General features: G+C 38.2%; 1 protein-coding gene across 6 annotated transcripts in view; it reads left to right on the top strand.

The window, feature by feature from the left end:
- Window positions 1-4,535: 4,535 nt before the first annotated feature.
- LOC109082620 (pleckstrin homology domain-containing family A member 1-like) overlaps window positions 4,536-24,079 on the top strand; it is a 51,264-nt gene continuing 31,720 nt past the window's right edge. For all 6 annotated transcript variants that reach the window (XM_042735182.1, XM_042735184.1, XM_042735183.1 and 3 more), the window contains exons 1-4: window positions 4,536-4,685; window positions 19,375-19,535; window positions 21,453-21,509; window positions 22,920-22,965. In XM_042735182.1, the coding sequence (XP_042591116.1) occupies window positions 19,395-19,535; window positions 21,453-21,509; window positions 22,920-22,965 (244 nt within the window). In that variant the 5' untranslated portion in view covers window positions 4,536-4,685; window positions 19,375-19,394. The remainder of the gene's footprint in view (window positions 4,686-19,374; window positions 19,536-21,452; window positions 21,510-22,919; window positions 22,966-24,079) is intronic.

Raw genomic sequence — 24,079 nt, 5'->3', positions numbered from 1 at the left:
GATCAAGAAACACCACGGGAAACGCACTGGGATTTACAACAGACTGAGGAAAAGAGCTCACAGCCCTCCTCTATCGAGCATTCTGCTCGCCAGTGTCCAATCTCTGGAGAATAAGATGGACGATCTTAGAGCCAGGATAAGTTTCCAAAGGGACATAAAGGACTGTAACATCCTTTATTTGTCTGAAACATGGCTCACGACCTCGGTCCCGGACACTGCTGTAACGCTGTCTGATAACTTCTCTGTTTTACGGATGGACAGAACAGCCGAGGCCAATAAATCCAGAGGTGGAGGAGTGTGTTTCATGATTAACAAGAAATGGTATGATCCCAGGAATATCTCCACTCTGTCATGCTCCTGCTCGCCTCATCTGGAACATCTATCCATTATTTGCCGCCCATTCTATCAATCATCATTAATGCTGTTTACATCCCACCACAAGCAGACATTGGCTTGGCTTTGTCTAAGCTTCACGATGGACTCAGCGGCTACATCAACAAACATCTCTTATCATCGCTGGGGGCTTTAACAAAGCCAACCTCAGGCAGGTCATGCCGAACTTTTATCAACATGTATCCTGTCCAACCAGAGGACCGAATACATTGGATCATTGCTACTCTCAGTTTAAGAATGCCTACAAAGCCCGCTCACTACCGGCTTTTGGCAAATCGGACCATACAGTACCACCATTTTCCTCACACCAGAATATAAACAAAGGCTCGTTCAAGAACCCCCGGTGCAGAGGGTAGTGACGTGCTGGTCCTCCCACTCAGAAGCTATGCTACAGGCGGCTCTTGATGACGTAGACTGGGACATGTTTCAGGCAAATTCATCTGACGCCAGCGAGTTCACAGATGTAGCATTAAGCTTTGTAAACACGCTAGCTGAGCAAGCAACTGAAACAGTAATTATAAGGACTTCTCAAATCAGAAACCGTAGGTGGACAGAACAATCTGTGCCGCAGTAAACGAACACACTGCCGCATACAATGCCGGTCTTTTGTGGGGGGACATGAACGAGTACAAAGCATCGTGCTATGCTCTCCATTGCACAGTAAGAGCCACCAAACTCTGATACAGGGAATGAATAGTCTCATTTTTAGCTCAATGACTCCCGACGCAGGTGGCAGGGACTAAGGACCATCTGTGCCTTTGGAAATAAATCCTCTGCAAAGGTGAGAGCAGATCCGTTGCTGGCTGACGAGTTAAACTCTTTCTATGGCCGCATTGAAAACAATCTAAGCAACGTGAGTCTGCCGATCAGCGCGTCAGGAAGCAGCAGTCAGAGCACCGATAATCATGTAATCACCCGTATCAGAGGAAGAGGTCCGGAGTGCCCTAAAGCGAGTGAACGTCAGGAAAGCAGCCGGAACTGATGGGATTTCAGGCCGTGTTGTGAGGTCCTGTGCTGATCAACTCGCTGGTTTGTTTACATCCATCTTTAATGAGTCCCACCTCCTTTAAAAAATCTGTCATCATACCTGTGCCTAAGAACAATAAACACTCTTGTCTGAATGACAATCACCCAGTTGACCTCCCATCAATAGTCATGAAGGTCTTTGAGGGACTGGTAAAGAACTACATTTGCTCCTCCATCCCAGATACTTTAGACCCTCTTCAGTTTGCCTATCGCCCCAATAGATCCACTGAAGATGCCATCTCTCACATCCTGCACTCTTCTCTCACGCACATTGACAGCAACAATGGGAACTATTTAAGGCTGCTATTTATCGACTATAGCTCAGCTTTCAATACTATAGTCCCCATAAAGCTAGCTTCTTAATTCATAGACCTCAGTCTAAATTCTTCACTCTGCAACTGGATTTAAGACTTTCTCACCGGCAGACCTCAAGTGGTGAAAGTAGGCCAGTTCATCTCCAGCTCCATCACCCTGAACGTAGAAGCTCAACAGGGCTGTGTCCTGAGTCCCCTGCTCTAATCTCTCTACAAACATGACTGCGTGTCTTCCCACAGCTCCACATCTATTATCAAATTTGCTGATGATACTGTGGTTCTGGGCCTCATTCACAACAATAATAAGAGAGCATACCTGGATGAGGTAGAGAAACTTACATCATGGTGCCAGGATAATTGTCTCTCTCTGACTGTGAGCAAAACTAAAGAGCTGATAGTTTACTTCAGGAAGAGACAGCAGCATCCCTATACTCCTCTTATGATCAGCTGGACCCCTGTGGAGAGGGTGAGCAGCTTCAAGTACCTTGGTGTAAACATCTCAGAGGACCTGACTTGACTACCCACATTCAAACACAGGTTAATAAAGCCAGGCAAAGACTACCATCTGCGACAGATCAGGAAATTCAGGGTCTCACCAGCAATCCTGAAAACTTTCTATTCAGGGACCATAGAAAATGTATTGACCCCAGTTTGGCATGGGAACAGCTCCAGTCAAGACTGCAAAGCCCTGCAGAGAGTTGTGCGCTTAGCTGAGCACATCTCAGGGTCTGCTCTTCCCTCGCTACAGGACATCTACCTCAAATGCTGCAAAAGCAGAGCTGTTAAAATCATTAAGGACTCCAACTACCCTAGTAATGGTCTTTTCACTTTGCTGCCATCTGGTAAGCGCTTCCGTAGCCTGATGGCAAAAACTGAGAGACTTAGGAGGAGTTTCTTTCCCCAGGCCATCAGGCTCCTAAACTCAAAACCAGCCTCTTAACATCTACATGTCTCCACTTAATAATCACTTAATCAGTAAGATATTCATCATTCCCTACCTCATATTGACATATTGACAGTGTCACAACCTGTTTGCACATTTGCCTCTTGTACATTCCTGTGTATCTTATGATAGGTAAAAATTGATAGCCTGAATGCACTGTAAGTCACTTTGGATAAAAGTGTCTGCTAAATGCATAAATTTAATTTTTAATTTAATGTAATTTAATTTAATCTTAATATTTAAGACTACAGTATAATGCACATATGCACATTCACCTCTTGTACATTCCTGTGTATCTTAATATTTAAGACTACAGCATACTTTCATGCACATTTTTTTCTATTCTATATTTAATTCTACAGTATACTTTTTTATTCTTATATTTTTATTGTTTACTTTTATTTCATTCTTTCATACCTATATTTATGTATATGTTCCTCTGTGTTGTATTCTTTAATAATTGCACAGTCCATGAAGCGGACCGGACTCACATTTCACTGCTGGTTATATATTCTCTATATAATCATGTATGTGACAAAAAAAAAAACTTTAATCTTGAGGAGAAAAGTCCAAATTGTGAGATTTAAACTCAAATCTGAAAAATTGTGAGATAAAACGTTGCAACAGACCTTTATTATTATCATTATTATTATTGATAATAAGAATAATTGCAAAACGTAAACTCAAAATTAAAAGAAAAAATAGAAATTCTCAGAATTCTGAGAAAAAAAAAAACCTCAGAGTTGCAAGTTGCAAAAGTTGATTTTTTTTTCATGGTGGAAACAAGCTCCATAGAAAACTGAATTTATGTTTTTAGTTATTTTTCTGAAATATTAATTTGCAGTTTCAGACTCTACAGTTTATCCAATTTTCAGCCTTGCATAATAACATGCACATATTGTTTGAACTGTAAAATGTATTAACTATTATCTATTAATTTTGTATTTAATTAGAGACATAATTTATATTGCGTTTAGAGCAGTTTTTCAGTCTGTTTGCACACACACACACACACACACACACACACACACACACACACACACACACACACACACATATATATATATATATATATACACACACATATATTTTAATCTCACTATGTGTGGTATCTGCACGTCACTATAACCTCTAATAACCTTTGCTCAAATCTCAAACTTGCACCTAAACAATAAAACACGGAGACAGAGCATCCAGGGGGATTTCCCATAATACAGCACTATTTCCTTCTCTTTAATCACATAGAGCATTGAAAGGCATGAACTGGATATACCACACATTTATTAAGTAAAAGCTCCAAAGCTTTAAAATACAAGTAAAAAGTAAAAATTAAAAATACAATAAAAACTGTAATATAGTCATTTATTCCTTTGATGCCAAAGCTGAATTTTCAGGAATTATAATTAATTATGATTATAATTTCAAGTCAACATATTATAATGATTTCTGAATATAACATCTAGCCTATGTGACTGCAGTCAAACTATTTGAAAAGTGGATCAAATATGACCTACACTTAATCATGCTGAACAACAGACATTCCATTATACCTACAAATCCCATCGTCCTTTTCTTTATATCCGGAAAAGAAGGGGCTTTTTCCGCCTTCAGTCGTAATTTTGTGAATCCCACTATGGTGAAGGATTGGCTTATGAATATTAATTATATCCCCAGACAGACGGCTATTTGATTGGCTGAATGCAGACATAGGAGTGGTGGGCGTTAGTCTGCTGCCGAACAATCTAATCCAACTGCCGGGAGGGCTTGGCTCATGTTTATTAATACAGAAACGTGACTGGACGCTCTAGGAAGGTTGCCTAGCGACGTCAGCAGGAACCAAATAATATTCATGAGCTAATCCCTGGTCATAGTGGGATAGTCAGTTCCGCTTTCCGCCCGTCAGTCGCGGGATAGGCAGACCGTCGGAAGTTTGTGGGAGATGGGCTGAAAGTCCAGCACAGGCAGACCGAACACTGCTGCACAGGAGTTTCACAGCTGCTTATAATTGTGTAAGTTATCTACATATACTACCGAGAGATATCGTTATACATTAAACTTTGAATGCGTGTTATTGGTTGTGTTCAAATCACTGGGGCAGTTCATTAGCTCCCTTTATGCAAAACCTGTCGCTTCTGTTTCAGACAGCAGGTTACCGATCGAAACACATTAAATCATTTAAGTTAGTCTTGGCATGTAAAATCATTTTTGATCTCGCTCTCAGAATGATAGATTGATTTTGTCTGAAGACATGGCATTGATGCGTTTTGTCTGTACACAGCTGTAAAACCTAGTGCACTGCTTAACTAGACAGCATTCTTGGACATCCCAAGCATGACTGGAACGCACAAACGCGCCTGTGATGCTCGTAAATGCTGCAGAAGTACCTGTAATGTGGTGATACCATGGTACAACAATGCAGTGATCGCTTCAGGTGGTATGGTACTGAGATGAAAAAAGAAAAGTAGTACCATTGTGCTTATTTTGTTTTTTTGTTTTTGTTTGCTGGTGAAGTGAAGAGACAGCTGTCAATCACTCTTTTGATATAGAGTTCAAAAGTGCCGACCACTTTTTCAGTGGCCTTGGTTTTTTTGAGTAGAGAGTCTTTCCCTTAGAGAATGTGAAATCTTTGTTAAAACATTATAGGCAATGAACCAAACCAACCAGCTACAGAGTGAGTCACAACGTTACAAACTTTCATTTGAAGAAGAAGAAGAAGGAAAGACAATAGTACAAGACTTAATGCACTTAATGGCTTTAATCTTAATAGACATATATATAAAACTATTGATTTAGAGTAGGGCTGCAAAATGACGAATCACATTCAAAATAAAAGTTTGTGTTTACATACTAGGTGTGTGTGTGTGCTGTGTATATTTGTGACCCTGGACCACAAAACCAGTCATATTATTATTATTATTGAAATTTATATAAAATAAATAAGCTTTCCATTGATGTATGGTTTCTTAATATAGGACAATATTTGGCTGAGATACAACTATTTGAACATCTTCTGAGGGTGCAAAATGATCTTTACTTAATGTATAATAAGTATGTAACTTTTATTTTGAATGTGATTCAAAATAAAAATGGTACTACTATGGGTTCTGAATCTTTTTCCAGTCCTAATTTAGAGAGGTTGATGATATAGAAACAGTATATTAACAATATATCAATTTATTTCAAAGTTTCAAATTTCGGACACAGCCCTTGTTTCATTTTTTTTTTTTTTTTTTTTTAAATAATGCTGAAATAATTTAGGCTGAACTGCTTCACCAAAAGTGTATCCCTTCAATTCCAAACACATAATTCATAGGTCTGTTGTATAAGTTCATGTCCCTATAGAGGACATGAATGGGATTTATTTATATATATATATATATATATATATATATATATATATATATATATATATGTCTGGAACCCAACTGTTGCACTATATTGTTGTTTTCTCTTCAGTTGCATTTGCTTACCACTCTAAATTACACTATTACTACTGCCATCCCTGTTCCTTCAGTAATCAATAGTGCCATGGTAATATCATGCTGTATCAAGAACGATTTAAACATTTACCATGATAACACCATGGTATTCCTATTTTTTTGGCATTGTGATTACTCATTTGTCACAAATCTGTCATTGCTGCAGTGTAAAGTAGTTTGGGCTCATATATTGCAGACCTTAATCGAATGCATTGCTTTTTGTTTTTGATTACTGGATGGAATTATTTGTATTATTATTGCATTATTGTATGGAACAGAGCTGTCAAAAAATAGAAAATTAACTAACAACTAAAATAACTGCCATAATTTCATATAGGTGAACTATTAATTGAATGGCTGCACTGGGTTCTGTATTTTCATAGCAGTTATTCCACAATTTCCTGTTTCCACACAAACACTCATGGATTCTGAGTTAGGAACTGTGTAAGTTGATGAATGCATTTATTAATAGCTCAAACCTTCTCATGTACATCTCACTGCGCCTATTGTTTTCTTACATAATCAGTTTCAATTAGAACTGCTGATTACTTTCATGATAATATTAATATACAGAAGTGTAAACAGGAGGATTGTAACATGAAAAATGGATGGAATAGTTTTCCAACTTCACACGAACAATGCACAATTAATGGGTTGTTGTGTGACATTATGCTCAAGGTATTTTACTCAAGAAAGAAATGTCAAACCTGTCAAGCAACTATGTCAAGGGTATCAAATATATATATATCAAAGTTCCTCCAAAACTGCAGTGCTGAAGTGAAAACATTCAAGTGTTGTGCTAGGGTCTATCCAAACAGTTTTGTACATAAAGCAACACAAAGATTGTACACACATACCATATTACAGCTATGGTTCAAAAATTAAAAGTTTTGGTTCAAAAAGAAAGAAATTTATACATGTGTATATATATATATTTTTTTTTTTTTAATTCAGCAAGGATGCACACGAACAAAAACAAAAAAAAAAAAAACACACATACACACACACACACACACACACACACATATATATATAAATATTTCTTGTATTCACATTGCTTCAGCTAATGCGTTTATTTCATGTTTGCTTTTGTTAATACTAGGCCTATAACACTAGGGTTTGGTGTAGAGATGAAACAGTATGAAAATTTCTCGATATATATCTCGATACTGACCAAAATGATCAGGGTTATCAATATTATCATGGTGTTGTTAAAATGTTCTGGAAAAAAGTACTCATACACACACTGAAATCATTTCACCAAGTTTTTTATTGAAAACTACTGTACACTTTTTTTGCATAAACATTCATATAATTAAAAACAAATGTCATTAAAAATGGCTTAAATATTACAAACATAAAGTATTGACTGGATGAATTATAACATGTTATCTACTAACATGTACTACATGTGCAAATAAAGTAAAAAAATAAAATAAAAAAAATAATAAAATGATAAACCTCAATTTAGCCTTTTACATAGGCTACCATGTTATCCGAAGTGTTGAGAATTTTTATAAAGCACATTAGCTTGTTTTCCATCTACCAGTTAAGATTTACCACAAATATCTGATCCAATTTTTGCATTGGACTGAAAAATATAGCAGACAGGCTAAATCCAATGTCTGCCAGCATGTGGCGCTTATGGAACAGCAGAAATGGAGCTCTTTCCCAGTAACCTCTATAAACAAACCAGCTCTGCGCTTATAAACACTACATTTTTTACGCATTACATGGAGGGTAGATGAAAAGCAAATGTCATCAAAACTTTTCAGCAATCAGGTGGTTCTCCCTTATGCACTTTGCTTCATGCTGAGGTTACCGCAAGTTTTTAAAATCAGTTTAAGCATATACGGTTTTAATGATATTTAAAATATGAAACGGTAATGCTAACAGTTGGGACTTGATATTGTAGTTTCACTAATGGTTTCATCCTTAGGGTGTAGGTGCTATGTTATTTTCAAATACAACAGCATGTACAACAACCAACATAATAAAATATTGCCAGATTTAAGATTTGGAGAAAACTAAACACACTTAGTGCCAGTCACTGGACATTTCACTTTAAAATTGTCACAAAACCTGCAAGAAGCAACATTATCATTATCATTTTGCTGAAATACTGCCACTGGCACGTTATTTCAATAGATAAGACTGTTGGAAATTATTGTTTATTGCAGCCAGTAGCTTCATACCAGTTATGCTCAGCATAAGAATACTTCACTGCTGTTTCCTCTAGATCCAGTCAATCCAGTTTGCATTTCCTTCTGGTAGTTTACGAATTTTACCTGACTCGGAACAATCTATGTCCTGTAGAAAGATATATCTCTTGCTAGATAATTTAACAAAAAAATCTCACACTGTGTACACCTGATGCAAATCTATTGATAGTGAATAAGGAAGGAAATGCCACCTTACCTCACTGATATATATATGTATGTATGTATGTATGTGTGTGTGCATCTCAAAAAATTAGAATATCATGGAAAAATTATTTATTTTTTTGTAATTTAATGAAAAAAAAAAAAAAAACTTTCTTATATTCAAGATTCATTGCACACAAACTAAAATATTTAAAGAGATTTTTTTTTTTTTTTTTTTTTTTTTTTTTTTTAATTCTGATGGTTACGACTTACAGCTTAGAAAAAAAAAATAGAATATTCCATTTTGAGCTTGATTAGTTTGATTAATTTTGAGTATAAATACTAGGTACCTCCTGGGCTAATTTAGAACATGCAACCACAATTATGGGGAAGACTACTGACTTGACAGTTGTCCAGAAGACGATCATCAACACTCTCCACAATGAGGGTAAGCCACAGAAGGTCTTTGCTGAAAGGGCTGGCTGTTCACAGAGTGCTGTATCGAAATATATTCATAGAAAGTTGACTGGAAGGAAAAAGTGTGGTAGGAAAAGGTGCACAAGCAACAGGGATGACCGCAGCCTTGGAAAGATTGTCAGGAAAAGCTGAAAAAAGAAAAGAAGAGCTTCACAAGGAGTGGACTGAAGCATCAGTGCATCAAGAGTCACCACAAACAGATGACTTCAGGAAATGAGCTAAAGCTGTCACATTCCTAGAACCAAGTCACTCCTGAACCAGAAACAACATACAGTAAGAAGCATCTCACCTGGGCTAAGGAGAAAAAGTACTGGACTGTTGCTCAGTGGTCCACAGTCCTCTTTTCAGATGAAAAAGTAAATTTTGCATTTCATTTGGAAATCAAGGTCCCAGAGTCTGGAGGAAAAGTGGAGAGGCACAGAATCCAAGTTGCTTGAAGTCCAGTGTGAAGTGTTCACAGTCTGTGATGATTTGGGGTGCCATCTCATCTGCTGGTGTTGGTCCACTGTGTTTATCAAGTCCAAAATCAATGCAGCCTTCTCAGGAGATTTTACAGTACTTCATGTTTCCTTCTGCTGTCAAGATTTTTGGAGATGCTGATTTCATTTTGCAGCAGGACTTAGCACCTGCCCAGAGTGCCAAAACCACTTCTAACTTGTTTGCTGACCATGATATTATTGTGCTTGTTTGGCCAACCAACTCGCCTGATCTGAACCCCATAGAGAATCTATGGGTATTTTCAGGAGGAAGTTAAGTAACAGCCGATCAAACAATACAGACAAGCTGAAGGCCGCTATCAAAGCAACCTGGGCTTCAAAAATGCCTCAGCAGTGCCACAGGCTGATCGCCTTCATGCCATGGTGCATTGAAGCAGTAATTCATGCAAAAGGAGCCCCAACCAAGTATTGAGCGCATAATTAAACCTACTTTTCTAGATCTAGAAGATTTCTATGTTGTAAATTTTTTTTTTTTTTTTGGATCTTTGAGAAAATATAAAAAAATTTTGAGATACTGAATTTTTAATTTCCCTCAGATGTTAAGTCGTAACCATCAGAATTAAAACTAAAAACTCGTGAAATATTTCAGTTTGTGTGCAATTAATCGAGAATGTAAGAAAGTGTTTTTTTTTTAATTAAATTACAAAAAAAAGAACTTTTTCATGGTATAAATTTTTTTTTATAAACTAACCTAAAAACATATACATAAAAAAAAAAAATATAGTTTTTTTTTTTTTTTTTATATATATATATTTTATTTTTTTTTTTACAGTCAAGGCTTATTGCATGGTCATCAGATGTCTGGATGGGTGTGTGTGTCTATATTTGTCTTGTCTCTATGACGGGAGCGTAGACCACCTTGTTGGTTGATGTATCCAATGGTCACAGTGTTGTCCATGGCCCCCCAGCCAGTGGTAGAGGCATCTGTGTAAACCACAGCATGCCTGGAGACCTGTTCCAGGGGCAGTTCTGCCCTGAGAAATGCAAGGTCTGACCATGGGGTGAAGGTTTGGCGGCAGCCCGTTGTGACTTGGACCAGGTGAGTGCCAAGCACACCTCGGGACGCGGCCATGGAGCCAGTGTTGAAGCAGTCTCATATGAAGCATCCCCAGCGGTGTGACTGCCGTTGCAGCTGCCATATGCCCCCGGAGCCTAAAACAAAACCACACACAGAAAAAAGAACATCCTCTTCAACAAGAATATTCTCCTCTCCCCCCAGTTGACCCGAAGGCCCAACTGGCTGAGGTGCGAGAGCACCCAGTCCCTGTGTTCGCACAACTGATCCTGAGACTGAGCTAGTATGAGCCAGTCGTCAAGGTAGTTGAGAATGCGAACACCCTGCTCTCTCAGGGGAACAAGGGCTGTCTCCACAATTTTCGTGAAGACACGGGGCGACAGGGACAGCCCAAAGTGCAGGTCTTTGTACTGATATGCTTGTCCTTTGAATGCGAACCACAGCAGTAGTCTGTGGTGCAGAAGGATCGATACATGAAAGTACGCATCCTCCTGTGTCGATCACTGAAAACCAATATCAGGGACAGATGCAGCCAAAGATGCTTTTCTGTTTCAACATCTTGAACAGTAACCAGTGAAGGGCCCGGTTCAACCCACAGGTCCAAGATCTGTCGTAACCCACCGCCTTTCTTGGGTACAATGAAGTAGGGGCCATAAAACACCGTCTTCATATTGGCTGGAGGGACCGGCTCTATCACATCCTTCGCCAGTAAGACTGCGATCTCCGCATGCAAGACAGGAGCATCGGCCGCCTTCACTGATGTGAAGTGGATGCCGCTGAACATGGGGGGACGCCGGGTGAACTGAATCACATAGCTGAGTCTGATGGTCCTCAGGAGCCAGCGAGACTGTTTGAGTAGCCAGGCACCGAGACACCATACAAGCTGGACCAACGGGACCAGCGAGGTGGAACGCTGGGACCTGGTCTGTTGGCAGACCGAAAAGGGGTCTGAGTGTGCGATGCAAGGCTTACCTGGTTCCACGGTTTGGCAGAGGGTTCGTGAGTAGGGCCTTTGATGATGCTTTCGAACCGCCCACTAGTGTTTGTTTTCGTCAACGAAAATTATGACTAAATATCGTTGTTAACGAACCTTTAACACGTGACGAAAATGAGACGAGACGCAATGTAAATGCTGGTGATTGATTATAATTAAATGTATAATGCAATATTGTTGACGAATAAAAACGAGACTAAATGTGGTTTACAAAATAAAAACTATGCTAAAATGTCTCCTCATTTTCGTTGACCAAAATGCGATGAAACAAAATGTTATAACGTTACTTTGTAAAATCAAATCACGTAATTATAACTTCTCATTAAACTTCCTCTTTCCTGTGTCTCGCATCAGGTATTCCGCATCAAACACAAGACAACTTTAGGCAAATAGTGTACAATTAATATCTAAATGAATTCTAATTCTATTTTATACATTAAAAAATAAAACATACTTCAAATAAGAAGCCTAGGACAAACTATGCAAACATTTTTTTCCAAAAAAACGTTTTCCAAAAAGCACTTGATGGAGTTTGAACTTCTCATTAAACTGCTTCTGTTTCATGCAGACGTGCATGTTCGGATGTAAATCTCTCCCAAAAAAAACAAAAAACATTCAACACACACACCCAAAATGAATTTGCGCGCACGCAAAACAAAAGTCCGGCAACACCATGATGATATCATTTTCCTCGCTTGCCCAAGCCAACTTGCGGATTTGTCGAGTATAAATCAGTCTTGACACAGAGAAAGGGACTGATGGCCGGCCAGCCGGGGTTCGTCTTTGGGAGAAAAATTAGCTGATTTTTTTTTTTTTTTTTTACTGTTTTTATTTATTTTATTTAAATTTATGTGTGTGTACTTCTTACATGTTTGGTTGGTAAAATAAATGTAGTTAATTCAAATCAGAGCATCTTCCGTTTCTGGAATGGATGTATTCTTGAGTCTATAATGTAACAATGGCTAAGAGAAAATTTTGGTTTCGTCTATACTACTAGGTACTTGTAATATATTGACTGGGTTAAATAGAATGGCATTACTAAAAAGAGACTAAAATACAATTTTCATTGACTAAAACTAGACTAAATGTCATCAGTTTTCGTCGACTAAAAATAGACGAAAATAGTCATGGATAATTCTGACTAAAATAAGACTAAAATGCTCAGACTTTTAGTTGACTGAAACTTGACTAGACTGAAAAGAGTATGAACGTGACTAAAACTAATAAAAACTAAAATGACAGCTTCACCAAAAACAACACTACTGCCCACTGCGGGCTGCTGGCGAGAGAGTAGGATGAGTGTGGTCTGGTGTTGGTCCGTCCATGGACTCTCCATGCCCTCTTGGGACACAGATTGAGAGAAAACTGCTCTCTCATCAAGATTTTTTGAAACTAGATTGGAAACGAGCGGGACGGCCTGCTTACACCCAGATCCATGGTGCCGCTTGCTCAAGGCTGCTGTGGATGCGGCGTGGGAGTGGGGGTGGCAACAAGGGGCTGCCCTCGGTGAAGAGCAGGCTGGGGCACTGCGGACAGGTGGAGGCAGCAACTGCCCGCCGGGGCAAGACATGTACGAGCACCTCAGTCTGCTCCTGTGCAGCCGAGAACCGCTGGGCCATGTTCTCGACTGTCGCCAAAGAGGCCGGTCTGGGACACAGGGACCTTAAGGAACCAAACTTGTCAGTGTCCCTCATGTCAACCAACACAGCAAGAGGTGACTCTCCTGGACCACAAGTGTGGACATCGCACGACCCAGAGAATTTGCAGTGACCTTCGTCACTCAGAGCGCAAGGTCAGTTGCGGTTTGGAGCTCTTTTAAAATTTCCGGATCGTGACCACCCTTGTGCAGGTCCCTCAGTGCTTTAGCCTGAAGAACCTGCAGTAACGCCATAGTGTGTAAGGCGGAGGCAGCTTCTTCACAGGCCACATAACATCGTCGGACAGATCAGATGAGTACCTACGACCCAGGAGGGGAAGCACGGTTTGCCCTGCCAGGTGGAGGTGGTATTAGGGCAAAACTGCATCGCAACTGACCACTCCACCAGGGGGACCCCCGTTTACCCCCTAGCTGCACCACCATCGAGAGTGGTGAGGGAGAATGAGAAAAAGGTGCCATCTTCGACCTGTTAAGCCCCTCATGCACCTCCAGGAAGAATGGCACCGGGGCGGGCGCTGAGAGCCAGCCAAACCCAACAGTTCCTTTAGCAGCTCAACTGGTTCTTGAGTGCAAGAGGAACGATGTTCCCCCGTGGGTTGGTTCCTTGGAGTGTTTGCCATCACTGTTACCCTCAGACCACCCGTGCTACTGCCTGAAGTAGCCCCTGCCTGACTGCCACCATGACAAGAACTATATCGAGGCAGAGGCAACGGAGCTCCGCCCCTTTTGAGGTAATGGAGCTTGACTCTGAGATGGTCATCTTCCTGCAGTGAAAACATGACTCATCCACAAATGCCACCTCAGTGTGCTGGACCAACGGGTGCTGAACCAGTGGTTACTCCACCGCAAAATGTAAAAAAAAAGAAGTATTGTTGTCGCTTCATAATGTTACTGTTGAATCACTGATGGCAGATGGACTATTCTGACGATGCTTTTCATACTTTCCTGGACCTTGACAGTGCTACTTACTTGGCAGTCTATGGGACAGTCTCTCAAGCCTACCGGTTTTCATCCAAAATATCTTAAATTGTGTTCCGAAGACGAACAAAGCTTTTACGGGTTTGGAACGACATAGGGGTAAGTGAATAATGACAGAATTGTAATTTTGGGATGGAGTATCCCTTTAATGCCCAGACACATGAGGCATAGATCGTGACCATCACCCGGCGCCAGGTAACGACCGCATCTAGAAACACACGGGTGATGCATTGTCTGTAGCAAGATGCAACGTCGTCTTTACAAAGACGTAACGTTGAGTTTGCCAGATGCAACGTCATCTTTAAAAAGACATACCCGTGAATGCTCTTTTAGGGAAAAAGCTCTTTTAACATGCTGAAGCACACAGAGGAAATGGCCGCCTGCAACACAAACAGGGAGTAGTGCAGCCTGATGTGTGCAACCTACTCGACACGGAAAACAACCACTGCTGAAGTGCCGTACCGCCAACACCAAGAGCTCCAAAGTGCGCGCTGAACTCGTTCAGTCTTCTTCTCTCAGTAGAGTAGTCAGGAGCTAAACGATGTGATCGCTCGGCTCTGAAGCAAAAAGCTGAGTATGCGTTGCATCTGCTGCCTAGTTATACTGGATGCAGTCATCACATGCCAGTATGCATTGGCTCGTTTAGTTTACATTCAAAGTGGATTGGTCTCTCTAAGCGAGATCCCAAAGTCGGTCATTACTGACGTGACGTTGAGAGTGACCGACTGAAAGTGAACTTTACTTATAAAACGCAAACTTTTAAGCATCTTTTTTTAAATAAATAATAAGAGGGACTATTTCCTGTAAAACTGCCATTGTGATTTTATCTTGCATTGACATTGAAATAGCATTAATCAGTTGTCCAAGTCATGAAGGTGACATTAATTATTTACTTGCACTCTAGATACTAAAACAACCAATTGCCTTTAAAATAATATTAATGTTGTATGTTTAGAACAAGGCTTTCACATTTAAGGCCAGATTTACTAACAGCTTGTGCCGTCACAAACCGTCTTTTGGCGTTAAAATATTACTGTCAGGATTTACTAAAGACACACTGTCTCGAGTTAGCACTGAAAAGGCGTGGACAGTTATTTTTGCATCTGACCTTATTGAATATGCATTTGTAGGAGTTTCCCTTTCAGATGCAAAATTTATGGGAGGAGATTATTAAAATGAATCATGCAAAATGTTTTAATAATGTTTGTGCTCGTCAAATTATTGGTATTTGTGCCACCCCAAAAAAGCATGTCCTCAACCAGGTGCTAATTTGCGCTGCTCTTGGTAGATTGCACTGGTCATTATGGAAAGACCTGGCTACTTCTGTGTTCTTTAATGTGTGCATTGTCAGTAAATCAGGTGCAGAATTTTCCCCTCTCATCTGTACTTTTATGGAATTGCGCTCTAATGCAATAAAGTAAATCTAGACCTTTGTGTCTTTCGTTTGTTCCATGGTTTTGTGTGTGTGTGTGTGTGTTTGTCTGTGTGTGTGTGTGTGTGTCTCTGTGTGTGTGTGTGTGTGTGTCTGTGTGTGTGTGTGTGTGTGTCTTTTATTATTATTATTATTATTATTTTCTATTAAATTTGTATGTTGGTATACATATATGTATGGTATTTTTATTTTTTTTTAGTCATGAGACTGATCACCTGGTACTATAAAGCTTGCTGGTTTAAATGTTTAATTGTCTGGTGAAGAGCCTGTGAGCTCGAAACATCAATTTTTTTTTTTTTTTTTCATTTTTGGAGCTTTGCTGTGCCGACTTTGGTTTTGTTTTCTTATTGTCTTTTTTGTCAAGTACACAGTTTGAGCATTCTGCCAGTAATGAGCGTGCTTTTGTTTGTTTTTGTACCTGTGATTATTTAGCCCACCTTGCAATCACTCTTCCTCTTTTAAACACACTAGCTTTCAAGTATCCACCTTCCTCGCATATTTGTCATACCAGAGTGGCTTCCAACTGGTCAAACACAGAGTTAGTAGTACAAGGACACAGCGCATGATTCCTGACTCTACTCCTACACTATGCAGCAATCCAACAAGTTTACAGTCATTTTGCCTATGGCAACATTTTTGACAAATTGATATTACGTTGCTTCTTGCAGGTTTCACGGAAGTTTCAAAGTGAAATGACAGAAGAGTGGCACTAAAAGTTTAATGCTTATTTGCATTTGAAAATAGCAAACCCCTACAGCACTGTACCAGGTGAGCTACCAAACAAGCTTACTTGAGAAAAGCTTACTTAGAAAAGCTGTATACTCTATATTGGGCTGTATATATGAAGCCAAAATGTATTTGTTTACAAAATTAGATGTTTTGAGGTTATAACATAGTCTTCATTAGTGATTCATTAATTGATTATCTGCCCCTGTAAAAAACTCTGAAAAGCAACTTAAATTGTTGGTGTTTTACTGCTACTAGTGTTTACTTAAGTTGGAATTGTATGTATACTATGAATATGTTTTTGGAGTTTTGCAAGAATGTAAGTATAGGCACATTTTTCCTGTGAGCTTGGGTCAAGATTGAACTTGCTTCATCTGCCACATTTCTGAAAAACCGACATTCAGAACAGCCTTATTTTTTTTTTTTTTAATGAGTGGAAATATTTGCACCCTGCAAATAGATTTTAGTTTCTCTTCATCAGGAGTTTAAATTATGTTGTTTTTTTCTAACTATTTAAAAATGTGCTCTTTATTTAGGTCAAATACTTTAGATTGCCTAGATTAGATGAATTATTGTGTTATGAAATTAAATCTACAGCAAATACATAAGAAAGTGTACATGATGCAGAAGTTATCGTAATACAGTAAATAAGGGCAAACTACTGTCTTTTGAGGCCCAGATTATTAAAATGTAATTTCATGCTGCAGCAAACATTTTCAGAGTTATTTAGACTGGAATATAATTAATATTATCAATATGAAAGACAAAATACCCTTACAGTTAGCATTAAATGAAAATTCACTTAATCAGTTTTCTAAATGCATCTTATTGATAAGGGTTTTTTTACTTCTGTAATCAAAATGTAAACTCTTCCTGTAAAAATGACATACTTCTCATTGGTGTTATATTGCAGGACTTCTCCAGTCTGCTTAGACCTTGTCTCTTTCTTATATTTGACTGCAATCTCACATTTATCTCTGCCTCCATTCATATCAACAACTTACTGATTGAAAAAAGTCCCTGTCCCACATTTTTTGTTCTTTTTCAATAATCCCTTTCACTCGGATGTATATCACAACATGAAAAAAAAGATCTGTTGCTACTTAAGTTACATGACAGAAATCAATGGAAACATCCTTAATATCTGATTTTGCTACATTGTTTTTGGCTGTTACTTATAGAGCACATATCCACAAAATGATTAAAAGTCCTAAATATCAACAACATCAAAAAAGGAAAAAATATAAACACTTGTAGGGGAGGACTGTGTCTTTGTTATTATATTCATATGTGAGAAGCTTGTGCGTGCAAACTCTCTCTACAGCAACAGCAAATTGAATTAACTCTGGAGGTGTGTTGAAGTCGTCAAACCTTGCAGCAAAGTTTCATCATATCTCTTCTAATTTGTTGTGTCAAGTTGTTTATGAAGTCTTGCAGTGTTGGAAAGTGTTGCATTTTTACAGTGGTTCCAAAAGTTTAAAAAATGAGCACATCTTAAGTTTAAATCCATCGAGTGTTGCAACAATATCACAAACCATTTTATCTCATCACTGCAATACCAGATTAAGGCTGTTCAAGGGATGGAAGCTGTCACTCAGAAATCACACTTTTGAAATTTTCATCTCGCATTTGAGACAGAAATGTGACAGCTCTCCAGTGATGGCCACAGAGAAAAGAAACATTCTTCTGTCTGAGTCCACAAGAATGTTTTCCATTCCTCTTGCCATTTATAATTGTGATCTAGGAGTAAATCGCTGTGGTTGGCTGACACATCTCATAGGAGACTTTGAAAAATGGTGCTTTCATGAAATTAAGTTATTAATGTTGATTGATGTGCTATCCAAAATGAAGACTTCAAGACAGCTTTCTTATCGGTGGATTCATTCACAGGCATCGTCTCCACCTTCTTTTATTTGTCTAAGAATGCCAGTATTTTACTGCTTGTCATTGTGTCAAACATCAGTATTTTTTAAAATAGATTGTTTTTTTCTGTCTTTATTGCAATATACTCTAAACATTTAACATGTAACATTCCACAATCCATTAAACAGTTAACTTCTTCTTAAATTTTTTTCTTGAGGACCCTAGCTACACAGAGTGAGGCTGAAAGAGCTTTCTCTTGCTCGAAACATGATCTGACCATGATAGCTTGTTAGGTTTTGCACTTTATGTCAGGGAGTATCAGAGCCTGGAGGAAATTGTGTGTTGAAGTTTGAGTGCTTGGACTTGAAGTGCCTTCTCAGATTGTACTCCTGTATCACAGTACAATGCTTGTTACATGGCAAACTAGAAACACAATTTAATATATATATGTATATATTTAAATATATTTTTTGAAGTGCTAATGTTTTGATGGAATGCACTTTCAATGGATAGACAGAAATCTTAAAGGTTTCATTAAAAATACCTTAACTTCTGTTTTGAAGATGAATTAAATTCTTATGGATTTGGGCTGACACAAGGATGCATAATTGATGGCAGAATTTATATTTTTTGGGTGAAATATTCCTAAAAATAAGTATTTCTGTAGGTAAAAATGAAGAATCTTGCAACTCAAAAATCTCAGCACCTCTGTTACACAGTTGAGTTAATTTAAAAATCCTTATCCTTAGATGATTGACGCTGGACACTAGTTGACTGCTCCCACATTTTAAATATCTGGCATTTTCATCACTTTTGGTGGATTTTGTCCCCCAAGCTTTGGTTAATTTCTGCCCTAATGGGCATAACTTCTGCATGAATCACAGTTACTATAGTGCTGTTATGACATTTAGAGAGGCTGCAGGTAAATGGGAAATTACACAGTTTAAGTTGTGCATTGCTTCTCAGCTGTGGAAATGTCACAATCAAGTCATTTGTATTCATGCAGCTTCGTCTGACGGGGTTTTCATCAGCACAGAGGTCTGAAATGAAATAGGTGTCACTTCCATGGAGCATGACCAAGAGTGACATCATAGGAAATTACCAGCATTTTGCCAGACGATTACACACGAACATACCAAATTTCTTTTAATTACCATCTTCCACCTCTTTCTCTGCTCATCTCCCTTATAGTCAGCATTGTTTTCTTTGTGTTGCAGGGTAATGCTTAGTTTCAGAAATGCCGTACGTAGATCGTCAGAATCGGATCTGTGGCTTTCTAGACATAGAGGAAATGGAGAGCAGCGGCAAGTTTTTACGACGCTACTTCATTCTGGACACCCTGGAGGGCAGCCTGGTGTGGTACATGGATAACCCTCAGGTATCTACCCATCTTCATCTCTTTCACCCTGTCAGTGCTTAGCTAAATGCAGCGGCTCTTAATTTTACATCTGAAGGCCTCCCTTTGTTTTACCACTTCTGTGGAAGTCAATACATGTCAGCATGGCGTTCCCCAGGGGCTAGTCATTGACCCTTTTAAGTTTCACATACTAAATAGGTTATGGATAAGTTTTGAAATCAAACCAAAATTCTCTTTATGCTTTTTAAAATATATTGGAATAGTATGATTGCCGTAACAGTCAGTGCATTCTTCTGCCTATGTGGACAGAAACATAATTGGTGTCACAACACCATGACTGAAGCTACTGCATGAAACTTACAGTAACTAATGTAGTCCAGTTCCCAAATGAATGATTCTTTACTTGTTAATGAATCAAAACACTGAATAGTATTATGAAATTAGTCCGTAGTTGTTACTGAATTAGTCAGGTTACTTACTGAACGACAAGTTATTTCTTTTATCTTGTCTGATCTCGAAATACATGAAAAAAACAAAAACATGAAAACTGAAATTATCTTTTTTGGCAGTAGACTACTAAAAGGCAGAAAATGCAATAAGAATAATGTATTTTCAAATATTTCTTACTCAAAAGTACTAAAAAATTAATTAATTGGACCATAAAGGAGCTAGAGGCATTAAGAGGAATCTGGCTATAGAATCAGTCAAGTTCTTATGATTTTTATCCCTAGTTACTGAAAAAAACATGGATAGATATACTGCACACCATAGTTCTGCAGTAAGATGATGCAGTGATAGGTTTTGGGGCAGTAACTGTAGAGAACTACACCCTTTAGTGCTGTCAGAAACGGAAAACTGTAAGCCACAGTTGACCTTTTCTGCTATCATAGTTAGAATCTTGATATGCAAAACATTGTTTGATACTTACATTTCCTCCCCTACACACCTTGTTTTTATTATAGCTTTAAAAAGCATTAGTTTGTGAACTTTCTGCATAGACATTGGCCTTTTTTACTCTGAAACTTTGCTAATGGTGTCTGTAGAGAAATTTCACCTCCTGTGTGCTTGTGGGTAAAGGATATGAGTGCCCTGGCCTCTGTTGGACATTTTAATCTCATAAAGTATTAGAGGGCATTGATGTGTCTTTGCCCCCAGACCTCTTTAACCATTCAGATTTATGGTGTTTGTATGTGTGTAAATGTATGTGCATCTGTGTGGGTCACACTTTGCTTTACTGTGCAGCTTTATAAGGGTCTCTTTGTCTGAGACTCCAGACTAGCAAACTAACAGTGTTTATAATTGTGTTGAGTGTACATGCAAGGAATCTACACAGATGGTAATTACGAAGAGTTTAATGAAAAAATACTTAATTAGCACATAGTAAAATCTAGTAAAAATAAATGTTAATATAGTAATGCATTTTTTTCTTGGTATTTCTCATTGTAACTTATACTGATACTTTCAGTGTCTTAAACTCATTTAGCTTGGAGTAAAAGAGGAAATCTCATGCGAAACCTGACTAGAACTGAGATCACTGATGAAGAGCCTATGTCAGGACCTGTCTTTTTTGATTCTTCATGTTCTTTCTTTGTTTCTTTTAATGGATTCTCTCTGTTTTCTTGGCTGCCGCAGGTTCTGTACCAATCACTTTATCTAAGACTCAGTCAGTAGCCCCAGCCAGCATCTTTTATTGATGCCACGTCTGACTTTGAATAATTTACCTCACTGCATCTGTAGATGTGTGCTAAAACTTTTATAGACCCCTGTGTAATTCTACAACTTTGGAGAATACCGTACACTCACCGTAAATGTATTCTGTCCACGTTTGTTTTCAGACACTGCTCAAAACACACACACAAACACTTCTCACATCAAATCAGTGTGTTTCATTTTATTCTGAATTTCAGCTCTAGTGACTTGAACTTTCTCCTTCTACAGAATCTTCCAGAAGGAACATCCTATGTCGGCTCCCTCAAACTAACATATATATCCAAGGTTTGTAATTACCAGTTATTACCAGCTTTATATTCCCAGACTTGAATGATACATTTTAAATTGTGTGTGGTTTGTTTTAAAGTGTGCCATGACTTTTCTTCAGTAAACAAATTGTTCCATTTTTTCAGGAAACTCAGACAATAAATGCTATTTTTGAAAATCTTTGATGTGGCTAGATATATCACCATAACCTTTACTTAAGGTCTTTGCACACTGAGTCCGAAATTTTTGTTCAAGTTTTTTTTTTTTCATATTTGTCATCCTTTCTTATCAAAATGATTGTTACAGATGCGAAAACGCAGAAAATCTAACCGCAGAATTTTTTTTATGACGGACGAAAGTTTTGGAGCCAGTGTGTAAACGTGATTGACATAAGGTGAGGTCATATTTATCATATAACGTGCGGAAATTTTGGATGAGACCCTGCAATGACCTCAATGCCTCAGTTCTAACGGTAGTGCAGAGAGCGTGATCACAGCTTCCTTTTTATAACTAGTTTTAAAATGAAATAAACATGAATGAACAACCCCTATCATAATCGCTCAACTAATGTTTCAACCGCAGAAAGACGTCATTAAAACAGCTTGTAAACAACATGTCATGTAGCATTTCATTTACCTAGGCAAGTTATCAGTGTCTACAGCTCGTTATTTGCTAGCGAAATGAAGTCTAGAGAAGTGCATTTTGTGAAATATTAGACTATGCCTATACTGCCGTGCTAAGGCAAAAGACCGTAACTTCAATTTTGGTCAAAATTGAGTTATTCAGATTTTTGGGACATTCAAGACATCTTTTTATCATGTGGATAAGTATCTTGAGTCAATTTCGTTGTTTTTCCAAGAAAATAATTTGTCGTCTTAACCGTAATAATTCATTATATTTACTTTACCTGTTAGTAATGTCTTAATATTTTAATGTATGTGTTTAAATAAATGTTTTATGAAACAAGCTATGACTCTGTTAATTATTATATTTCAACAACAAATAGAAATAGTGTAATTTAGAAGTTAATTTAAAAAAGTATGTTTGAATACAATTTCTTTTTTTTGAGTGGTGATTAGTATAGTTTAAAATAAATAGTAATTGGATTTAAGTTTGCACTCTATTGCTAATCATAACCTTATAGTAATGTAAAAGGGCTTCCTAGTGTTGTTCAATTTAAAACCATTGTTAAATAAAAAATAAGTAAATAAATAATAAAAAAGCAATTTATGTTTAGTCCTCCCCCCCCCCTTGCTGTACTGAAACCATACCGAACTGTGACGTCAAAACTGAGGAATGTGCTGAACCGTCATGTTTGTGTACCATTATAACCCTAATATATATAGTGGAAAATGTTTTAGTGCACCTTTAAATATGCATACTGTATGTATGCAGTATTATTGATCTGGTCGTATTTTGTCATTAAAGGTTAGCGATGCCACCAAATTGCGGCCCAAGGCGGAGTTCTGCTTTGGTAAGCAATTGATTTACTTTCTCCGTATCACTCAGAGGACGCAGTACACAGAAGGTAGCACAGGGTAGACCATGACCCATGACCTTTTCTATTGTTTCTGAGATCAGAGCCAGAGACAGTCACACACTGGGGGTTCTGGGACTTTACCCAGTGGAGTTAGACGAGAGGCCACTGTCAGGAGTGTACGTGAGCAATATAATACAGATACTAAAATTAGTCACACATTGAGTCTGCTACTCTAAATTGTTTAATAAAGTAGTGGTCTGACCCTCCTGGAGTGATTCAGGCCCATTGAACACTGTTTGCTATTTGATTCTTTAAAGGGATAGTTCACCCAAAAATGAAAATTCTGTCATCATTTACTCACCCTCATGTCGTTCCAAACCTGTATGTGTTGCTTTCTTATGTCGTACATAAAAGAAGATATTATGAAGATTGCTGGTAATCAAACAGTTGGTGGTTGCCATTGACTTCCATAGTATTTTTTTCCTACTGTGGAAGTCAGTGGCAAATATCTTCTTTTATGTTCAACATACGAAAGCAACTCATACAGGTTTGGAAAGACTTGAGGGTGAGTAAATGATGACAAAATTTTCATTTTTGGGTGAACTATCCCTTTAATGTTAGCTTTTCACCAAAAGCATGTTCTTTAACTTACGATGGAAAGTTCATAAGTTCATTGAATCTTGATATCAAGGCTGATTTAATAAGGTTTGTTGGAAACAGACAGTAAGTTTTTTTTGTTAAGTTGAGCACATGAACACAGTAACTAGTAACTAGTAGCTGCTTCTATAGCCAGCCACATGAAAGGGACGTGAGAGTTTTCACTTTTAGACTTGCACAGAAAAAGATTTCAGTTTAGATGTTGTTTTTGTGACTTGTGAAGATAACGTTTCATGTTTAGCTTCAGTTCATTAACAGTGACATATTTAGAAATGAGAAGTACAATCTTTCTGCTTATGTCAGTCCCTCTTTTCAGGAAAGTGACTGTGCACACACACGCATACACACACACACACACACACGCACACACACACACATTTGACTGAATCATACCTCATTAATAGAGGTTTAAATGCACATTTGCATTTATCAGCAACGAACCATATTGGAG

Source organism: Cyprinus carpio, chromosome B12 (assembly GCF_018340385.1).
Source record: "Cyprinus carpio isolate SPL01 chromosome B12, ASM1834038v1, whole genome shotgun sequence".
In the NCBI taxonomy this organism is placed as follows: Eukaryota; Metazoa; Chordata; class Actinopteri; order Cypriniformes; family Cyprinidae; genus Cyprinus; species Cyprinus carpio.
This window is presented reverse-complemented; position numbering and strand designations above follow the sequence as displayed.